Consider the following 10383-nt stretch of genomic DNA (forward strand, 5'->3'; position numbering starts at 1 on the left):
GTTTTACGTCGGCAAAACACAAGAGAAACGTTGAGTATATAAGTTAACAAGCATTATATCTTAGTGACGCGTTTTAAAGGCTTGCGGGTCTAGGCCCGGAGTGGATAATATCACTAGCATACTGGGTTGTTACAGATGGTATCAGAGCCACTCTTGTGTCAGCCTTGCCGACGATGGGTCAGAGTTCAACTGAGTTTAGGCAAATTCCGGTTAGGCGGGAAAAACATCAGTGCTGAGTCTAGGCGAATCCCATGCGGTGGGGCAAAACTCAGTGAGGACGTTGAGTCCATAAGAGGGGGTGTATGTAACACCCCAAACTTTAGACAGTTCCACATCGGCAAAACACAAGAGGGATATTAAGTATATAAGTTAACAAGCCTTATATACTAGTGACGTGTTTTAAAGCTGTGCGTGCCTAGGCTCAAAGCAGATAATATCACTAGTGGGCTGGGTGTTACATTAGCCCAAAATGAGATTTTTGTATTAGATTTTTGAAATTTGGGATGAAATATGTGGTCCTAGTGTATATCCTTAAGAGAGGTGAAATATTTGTAACATTTACAATGAAACAAGTGTAAAGTAGAATGCTATCTGTGATCAACAGACAAACAAGTAGATTTTATATGAATTAACATGACAATTAATTTATATCATTTCATGATTAGATTTATCTGCATACGAATATAGGATCATGATTTATTAAGCGACTTGAAATTGTAAGATCTAGAATCACTCGCTACTAACAAATAACAACCAGATATTGGACATTTATCCACTTGATTAAAAATTTTGGTCACATTAGTTCTAATTTTATAGAAGTGCAATTTAACATGCTTTCAAAATCTAATCAAATAATTCCTCTTAGATTATTTATTGGACATATACATAATTACATATATTGGCACCTTACAGGAGCGAAGCCACATTGTCCTCTTCGTTGAAAAATTACATTATATATATAGATAAAATATTAGGTTTTAGAGGAATATAATATATATTGAACACTCTTTGTCGGAAAAAATATTATTTACTTCTTTCGAGTTTAAACACCCTTGAAAACATTTCTGGCTTTGCCGCTGGCACATAAATTACTTCATAAAATTTAGTTTATTCTCAAATCGCAATTTTTTTGTCTGTAAAAATACCACACATCACAGTGCAAAAAGGCCTAAGATATACATTTTCATGATTACAGAAATGCATCGGCCAGTAGTATCCCACATCTTTTACCTAAATCTTAATATTCACAGACTATAATGATACATTTCATTGCTAATCAAGGGCAAGTTAGTACTTTCACTTGATTGGAGAAAATTTAGTAAGTCGGTTATGCTAGGCGATCAAGCTTAGCCTCTTGAAACTTAGCATTAACTGAAAAACCAAAGTTTGCTTAAGCAACACTAAAACTAAGCTAAATATAAATTACATTATTATCTGTAATTTCTCAGGAAATCACCATCAATTTAAAAATCCCTTTTCTTTTCCCCTTTTCGTAGTTAAGGAAAAAAACCCAAGAAATGAAGAAGGGTCCAAGGTAAGTTACTAAAAATAAAATAAAAATGAAAAAATAAAAAACCCAGCGTTTGTCAGATTCAGAGCCACCCTTTTCTCTCTCTTTCCTTTTTCACTGGCACTTCTCTCCCTCTGTGTGTGTGTGTGTGTTAGTACTGAGTACATACAATACAAATACTGCGAAACTTTGCTCTCTTCATTGTAATGGCGTGACTTGAAAACAACACTGTCCTTTTCTTATTCCTCCCCACTCACTACCAAATATCCATCTGTTCTTCAAATACTCAAAACCCCAAATACAGAAATAAAATCTTCTCTAATTCCCAATGCAACTTTATTAATTTCCTCACCAACCTTAAAAACTAAAAATTCTTCTCGTATTGTATTAATCTAATATCCATCCACATATTTCTGTTTCTTAGTATAGTTGTTAACACGTAACGTGTGTGTGTGTATTTATGTGTGTTTGCTATATATAGTTTTTACACGGGCTTTGTATTCTGTGATGTATAGAGGTGAAGAAAAGGGAAAAATGAAGGGTGCTGAAGAAATGCTGAGGATGATGATGATGAAGGAAAGCGTTTCATATTTGCATCAAAATCATCAATATGATCATCAAACGATGATTGGGTTTTCGCAGTCGGGTTCAAGTTCTTCGTTTTCTGGTACTGGGTTTGGTTTATATGGTGATAATTCAGTGGATTCTTGGAATGTATTTGATCATCAGAATATTAATCAAGGAGAAGGAGGAGTAGATGATATTACTAATACTACTTCTGGTTGGTCTAACATGCTTTTTCAGGAACAGAATTTTGATAAGCATGTTGACATAGGTGATCTGTCTAAGAGATTTAATTATGGGATGAGTATCAATGGAACAGGAAATTTTGGTAATGATTTTTTTGATTTTCAAAAGTCAGGAGAATTATTAGGTGGACAGAAAGATTATTTGTATGATTCAATGGGGTCTTTTTGTAGTACTAACAAACATCCTGTTAATCCTCTGTACAATGACCTCTGTTTTCAAAAAGAGCAAATTGATTATACTAACTTGTGTAACATGAATAGGCCTAGTAGTAATGTGAGTCTTGGATACTCAGAGCAGTGTGGATTTAATGATGTTGGTGTTGATAGGAGTTTGCTTAGCTCATTACATGGCATAAATTCAGAATGTGATTGTTCCATTTTAAAGCAGCAAAGGGCTAAATCAATACCTATTACTAACATAGTGAATGTGAATCACCCTCTTTCCCCATTGCCAAATTCAAGAGGCCACGAGAGTGAAGACAGCTTCATTATTCAAGGGGAATGTTTAAAATATGCTTCTGAACACAGAGGTTTAAAGGGTCACAAGAAAAAATCACGGAATGAGATTAAAATGGAGAGGTTGCAAGAGAAGAAACCAGCAAGAAATAGCTTAATGCAGCATAATGGAGAATCTTGTCAAGTTGGTTTAAGGGACACTGAATTCCAAGTAAGAGGATTTAGTAAAAATGGTTTGGCCTCAAGGGATGATGCTAGTCTTATGCGTTCGGAACAAAACTATGTGTATTTGGCAGCTAAAGATCAGCTGGGGTGTAGGTATTTACAGAGGATATTTGATGAAGGGACCTCAGATGATGTTCAGATAATATTCAATGGCATCATACATAATATCTTTGAGTTAATGAAGGATCCATTCGGGAACTATCTCGTGCAGAAATTATTGACTGTTTGTAGTGATGAGCAGAGAATGCAGTTTGTGCTCGCGGTGACTGATAATCCAGGAGAGCTTGTGAAAACATCTAGGACTACGCACGGGTAAATGCAGTAGAATTTTGCTCTACCCTTTTTTGCAACTCTTCACATTGTTGATTCTTGAACTTCTTTTTTTAACCAAGCTGCAATCATTTCCTTGATTCAGGACCCGTGTTGTGCAAAAGTTAATTGAGACAATGAAGACCAGGCTGGAAATTTCGTTAGTTATAAGGGCACTTCAACCTGGTATTCTTAATCTCATGATGGATGTCAATGGAAATCATGTGGTTCAGCGTTGCTTGCATTGTTTAAGCAAAGATCATAACAAGGTCTGACATCATTTTCTTCTTGAAAATAACTGGAGTTGTTAGGTGGAAATACTGATAAACATAATATATTCATGTGCCTAAGTTACTTGTTCAGTATTAATACTTTGGCTTAAATTTAGACCACCTCTTTGTTGGCAAAATTTAAATGCATGATAATGTCATGAATACATAGTAAATATTACTTATCTGTGTTAATGTGGCTAGTCCTATGCATGATATATCAGCTAAAATTTCTCTTTATCTTTCAAATGATTCCTAAGAGCTGTATTATTGAATGTATTCTGACTTTGATGGCTCTAGAAGGTCATTCATCTGTTTTTCACTTCCTGAATTTTGGTTAGTTTGTCTGTGTTGAGGCAAGTAACTTTTAGTGTGTTCCAGTGTAAATGGTATAAGTTAAAAGGTTCACACTTAAACATGTAGTTGAAATACACATGTTGACAAATTCCACAACCAAACGCCAGTTGCATGTCAGCAACAGATGTTTGTTCATAAGATCCGTCTGTTTAAAAAATAAATTGTCTGCTCACAAAATCACTGAGTCCTTGAGGACATAATACTCACTGTGATACATTGGTAGTGTACTAGATATTCCGTTTCAATTGGTTCTGCTTCCATTATTCTAAGTATCTAATCTGACTAAGTTTTCCTATCCTGCACGGCTAGTATTTGGTTTTGAGTTTTTCCTCAGATATGATAAAGACATGTTGGCGCTGTGTGTGCTTGCAAAGTTTGTAAAGCAATAAACACTAAATTCACAAAGAAGGTGAAAGGAGTGGCAATCCTTTATCTGCCTGTTATGTGCTTTTCTTCATGTGTGTTGCTTGACAGATCGATAGTTTCAACACTCTGCGGATCTTCAGTTAAAATATGTAGCTCTTTACTTTCAGTTCAATTTGATTTCTTCTCACATGGGATGTACTATATCTGAAGCAGAACATGTGGGCCTTTATTGTTGTTGAACAATATTCATAGGAACAGAATATTTATATAGATGAGAAGTATCTTGGGGAGATCACCGTAGTTGTGCACTTATACCTATTTGTATTTTCATATCTGTAAAATATGAACTCAACAATTATTAGTTCAATTAGCTTTTAAAGTATTTCATTATTTATTCTGAAACTGGTCTGTTCAATGAATCACTATGCAGCTTATTTTTGATGTTGCGAGTAAACATTGTATTGATATTGCAACACATCGTTATGGATGCTGTGTGCTGAACAAATGCATCACTTATTCAACTGGGAAGCAACGTGAGAAGTTGCTTGTTGGGATTTGTTCTAATGGGCTTAAGCTTGCTCAAGATCCTTTTGGGTAAAATTCAGAACTTTTACTCTTGTCCTTTACTTTATTGATCTTTTAGTGCAGAAACTTCGTAAGATAATTTTAGAAGCAAATTCTGGTCTAGTATCAAGATGATGGCATGTAGTGTGCTGATAAAATTATTCACTTCTGCTGTTCTTAATGTGTCTGCTTGTTCAATGTTTTTGGAACATTGTAATATACCTGTTTACACTCAAATTATCTGTATATTGTTTAAGTGTAATCTTCTTCCAGAGTCATGTTACATGTTCCATATTACCACATTTAAAGCTAGCTTTGTCCTCTTGATAGATTACTAGCGATCAACTGCCAGGAGACCCAATGGAAGTGCGTGAGACTGTTTATAGGATATGCCTCAGCAGTTCACCCCTTATGGTTTTTTGTATACTATCAATATTTAGGAACATATGAAAAATATAACTGTCGTTCATTGCAAATATGATTCCAACAAACTCGGCAAATTAGTCCCGAGAAGATTAGTAGATTGTGGACTTCTTTTTAGTGGAACATCTGAACAACCTAAAATCCATATGGTCTTGTACACATTCCTTCTTATATTGCCAGGTACTCCAATTTCTGTTCCTTCATTACTAGAAATTGTTTGCTCAAGGAATGTGTGCTCTAAGATTGTTTCACTTTCCTAGTAGTGGAGTTTTTTTTCTTTTTCTTTTTTGTGTCCTGGTAGTGGAGTTCAATGGTGACAGTTCAGTCTCTGATTTCATCATCAAGTGCACCACAAACAAGCAGCTCTTCCATATCTTTTACTTGTCTTGTGTGATGTAAACGATGCCCATATTCCATTAATATTTGCCTTTTAACATTGCTAGTTACCTCAAGAAAGTTATATATACTGTCATTTTTATCATTTCCTTACAGCAGCATATGTGTGTTGCCTGCATAGTCATTTTTGTGGCGCCTTTTAGTTCTGCTTCTTTACATACTAAAATATGTTGAAAATTTCTAACTCACAATACAGGAATTATGTTGTTCAATTCATAATAGAGTTAAAGATAGCCTCTGCTGCAGCCATGTTGCTCTCTCAGTTTGATGGCCATTATGTATACCTCTCAAGGCAAAAGTTTGGCAGTCATGTTGTTGAAAAGTTCCTCAAGTGTGTTGAAGAAAGTAGGTCGAGAATCATCAATGAGTTAGTCTCAGAGCCTCATTTTGATCAGTTGCTGCAAGATCCTTTCGCTAACTATGTGATTCAGTCTGCACTTGGCGTTACTAAGGTTAGTCTATCAACTTGTTATATTTCTGTATACCTAGATGCTTTAAACTTGTTATGTTTCCATATAATTAGGTGCTTCAAGCTCTGATTTCCATATGTGATCATGTCTTTGGTTCAGCTCCAACCTATGTGCTGGCCATTTGTTGGTTGAGTAATACTTTATGCATGTATGGGTTCTGATAAAACTGACGATAAGATACATTTCTGATGAGCTAATGAGTCGGATTTTCTGAATGATATCTCTTTGAGCCCCACTCTCCTTTTCAGCTGAAAGGAAAAGTGAAAAAGAAAATGTGTTCTTTCTCTAATTCCTAAACAAAGATTATAATGCTCTCCTGTAGTAAGATGGACACTTGTGCTCAAGCTTGACTTGCATCCAACAAGAATATGTGTTAAGTATTAATTTTTTGATGTTCAGAAGAATGAAGTCAAAAACCTGTCATTTCATTTCCAATTGATGCTTTACGCGAAAATATATTGATGAGTAACATGTGTGTGCATTAGGTGGGTTTCTAGAGAGAGAGAGAGAGATAGAGAGAGAGAGAGAGGTAAACTTCTAAACAAAGTTCCTACTAGCACCAGGACATATGTTTTGGCAGAATTTCCGTTTCCTCGAGTCAATATCTGTTGTAGTCATCACTGTAGAAGCAATTTACTGCGTTGTTATACACTAAGTTTACATTGTGTCCAAGTTCTCAAATTTGTTATATCCGGTGGATGATTCTTGGAAATATAAACTGGAACTTGCTTCCACTAGTAACTAGGAAGTGTTAATACCAAGTCTAATTATTTATTATGACCAATGTAGTTACGCTGGACTAGTACCATATGAGACATGACTTGGCAAACAAAACCAGATGATTGTTTCAGTATTTGCATATTCTTATTCCTTGTAACTTTTACTTTGAAGCAGGGATCCGTTCGAGCTTTGCTGCTTCAAGCTGTGAGGCCTCACATGCTTCTCCTGCGCACAAGTCCATACTGCAAGAAAATCTTCTCTCGGCGACTACTAAAAAAGTAATGCTCCAAGCCAGAGTAAAATGTTGTTGTTCTCTTCTCTATTTAGGTACTAGATGTGGAATGTATCTTATCTATGATCCTATTAAGGTGATCAGTACCAGCTTAGACTGTTGTATGTCATACAAATTTTGGTTGATGCGACTTTGCTTGATGATGTTTGCCTTTTTGCTAAAACCTTCGAATGTGTAAGATTATAAAGGATGGTGACAATCTGTGACTTATCTAAATCAAGTTCCTATTTCTGTTCTGGTATTCACAGAAGATTTTAATCTGGTCAAAGTTACTTGATCATTCTGTATGACTTTCATGCTTATCTGGTGCACTTAAACTCTTTTAGTGAGATATATGTTTGCTTTACTTGGCAGTGATATCGATATGATGAACGCAAAATCAACGTGACAGATGCAAATAGTTGGAAATTGTGCTATCAATAAAATGGATGCAAGATGAAAAACGGATGCAAATTATAGAAAAACATTCTTAGATAGCATAAAGTTGTACATTCAAAGTTTATCACAAGAAGAAAAGGACTAAAAGCTCACGTTAAACAGACCACGCTTAATCATCAAGCATACAACGGATGCCAACTCTCAAATATAGGGGATAGCATGTTTATTCTGGTCATTATAAAACAGAAGCAAAACCTTCTTAGTCCTCCTCTTGTCCAAGCAGAGCCAACAACATACTCTCATAATCTCCTCTTGTATCTTTGGCGATGGCCCGACCCAGAGGGACGCTATCCCTCTTCTGGTACTCATCAGCGATAATCTTCATATCAACCTCAGCCCTTGTAGCGATAACTCTGGTCAGATGATCTTCATCTGTTCCTCTCCTGTTAATTGCATCTCGAAGAACGTCCACGAAGTAGTGCTCGGGGTAGACAAGACCTTTTATGGTTGCCCTCAATAGTCCAACAAACTCATCCCCCTCTTCCAATTGCTGCTCATTAGCAAAAAAAACTCAATAAATCAGTAAAGCAGAAATAACAAAGCCAGTCCTAGAGTATAAAGGGGCATCACTTAAAGAAAAGGAACAATGGATGGAATGTGTTTACCTTTAGGATATCTTCTTCATATTCATCTTTGTAATGGTTCAGAGTAGCATTGATCTGTGCTTTGCTCCTTGTGGCTAGAATTCTGATGACCTCATCGTCACTGTAAGCCTTATCGGAGATCTTCTGGTGCAGTATTTTAGCTTCTGCTTTAGCAAGGCGCAAGTCCACCTCGTCCCCTCCATATCGGTAGGAGCTCACAAGAGGTACCAAAAGCTGAAACAAATTGGAAACTTGAATGAGTAACTCAACAAATTCAATATTCAGTGTCACTATTCATCCAAGCAAGAGCCAAACTTAATGAACAACCTTAGACAGTACACTGCAAATGGTATCGCATAAATCATAGACAAAGACATCCTTGCCTTGACAATGTGTACAAGGTTATCTTTTCATTCATCAAACATATAGACTAGAAATGTTATACTTTGGCGATCTTCTCAGATACCATTCAAGCCTCGTGTAATTTGACAACAACTTAATGAATTATTGGTAAGGACTCTAAGTGTATATGGAACCACAAATGAGACTAGTTGCAATTAGAACGATTTAAACGTTAGTGATTAATCCAGTACCTTGCGGTGTTCCCCAGTAGTGTGATAAGCAACGTCCTCTTCAAGAGATTTCTTGAAACGAGCATGATAAGCTTCCCTTGCCAAAACCAATTCTTTAGGAGATCTGGTACAAGCAATCTCCACAAGAACAAAATTGCTTTTTGTCCATCTCTTAGTAGCTTCCTTAGCCAAATAGGCATCGCGTTCTGAAGGATCCAATGTCCACACTACCACCAATTTCTGAGAGAAAAACATAAATGTTAGCCTTTTTCATCAAAATCCAGCTATGATCGAGGATCTAGAATCAATGGACAAGACCCGCCTTTGATCACAGTAACTCAGAAACTCAACTGATCAACTAATAAGTATTCAAACAAATCTAAGGTTTTATCAAATTTGTTCATGTTATTATCTTAAGGGGGTGTTTAAAATAACCTCAAAATCATTGGTAAGTTCTCTGTCCAACTCTTTAAGGAGATCTTCACCAAAAGTGTCAGCATAAGTCTGTTGAATCAACTTGCGTTGAGCAGCATTTCTATGAGCCAAAATTGATATGATCAACTTCTCATTTGTTCCCCATCCTGCAAACAGTAACCATCAAAAGTCAATCTCACCGTATAACTTAAGATCAACCATCAATCTAATAATAATAGCAATATCTTTATAGTCAGAAAATAGTAAGCAGTATCTGAACTAGATGTATAGAATATACTAAAAGATAAAAGAATGAAGCAAATTAAAGAAGTGATCTGTGAATATGTATGGTCTATATATACATCAAATTGACCAATCTTACAAAGATCTAATGCTATAAGTTGATACAAATAGTGAAGAGAGGCCTAAAATTATTAAGATGAGAATAAAATACGCATAAAGAGATTAGTAATAGACCTTTGAAGGCAGATCGGAGTTGTTCACAGTCTTCAGCAACTGAAGGAACTTCTGCCGGAACAGTAAGACTAGCCATTTTTTTTCTGTCTGTGGAAGATATGATTGTCAAAACTCGTAAATGCTAGCTGACTAAAGTAAGGTTGTATAATTTTCCACCTTCCCTTCTTGCCTTTTTAAAGACAGCAAAAATTACCTTTGCATTACAATATGGCCCTCCTTTTTGTTTTGTTTTTTCCGCGTTTAGCGGTGTCAATCAAAGAAATCAAAAAAGTTTCAATACTACGATATTTTAATTTTAATGGATCTTAAATAAATACAAGATGTCGAAATAAATTCAAGTATGATTTCTAGAATTTCAATCCTTTTCGTAGTAGCAACATCACATGCCACTACGTGCCATATGTACGTGTTTTAATGAATAAGCTGATATATTATACTACGATATTTTAATGGATCTTAAATACAAGATCCACATATTCTCACAAGTGGCCCCTATTTCCCATATCCCTTTCACCAAATGTCGAAAAAGTTGTCCAATTACTTCAATCTTCACCTTACAACTTGTCCTCTATGAATTTTCTTTCTTCCTTTTTTTGTTTTTCCTATTCTAAGGCCTAAGCCAACATGGAGATAGATTTGGTTGAAATTTAAAAAATAAATTTTTAAGTTTCATTGAAAAATAAATTTTGAAAGTTGAAATTATTTTTGGATATGTATTTTATTTGAAGAAAA

The 10383-nt window shown here is 35.5% G+C and overlaps 2 protein-coding genes across 2 annotated transcripts; one reads left to right on the forward strand and one right to left on the reverse strand.

Moving 5' to 3' along the window:
* Window positions 1-1477: 1477 nt before the first annotated feature.
* Window positions 1478-7434, forward strand: LOC104114263 (putative pumilio homolog 8, chloroplastic). Its single transcript, XM_009624653.4, has 5 exons — window positions 1478-3312; window positions 3416-3578; window positions 4732-4895; window positions 5881-6136; window positions 7049-7434. The coding sequence occupies exons 1-5, from the start codon at window positions 2018-2020 to the stop codon at window positions 7154-7156; spliced, it is 1986 nt and encodes a 661-aa protein (XP_009622948.1). The 5' UTR covers window positions 1478-2017; the 3' UTR covers window positions 7157-7434.
* A 185-nt stretch (window positions 7435-7619) lies between these two features.
* LOC104114262 (annexin Gh1-like) lies at window positions 7620-10046 on the reverse strand. The gene is made up of 5 exons (XM_009624652.4): window positions 9652-10046; window positions 9196-9341; window positions 8782-9000; window positions 8210-8422; window positions 7620-8094 (listed from the first exon to the last, which is right to left on the reverse strand). The coding sequence occupies exons 1-5, from the start codon at window positions 9725-9727 to the stop codon at window positions 7804-7806; spliced, it is 945 nt and encodes a 314-aa protein (XP_009622947.1). The 5' UTR covers window positions 9728-10046; the 3' UTR covers window positions 7620-7803.
* Between the last annotated feature and the right edge of the window lie 337 nt (window positions 10047-10383).

This window comes from Nicotiana tomentosiformis, chromosome 4, assembly GCF_000390325.3.
Source record: "Nicotiana tomentosiformis chromosome 4, ASM39032v3, whole genome shotgun sequence".
Taxonomy (NCBI): Eukaryota; Viridiplantae; Streptophyta; class Magnoliopsida; order Solanales; family Solanaceae; genus Nicotiana; species Nicotiana tomentosiformis.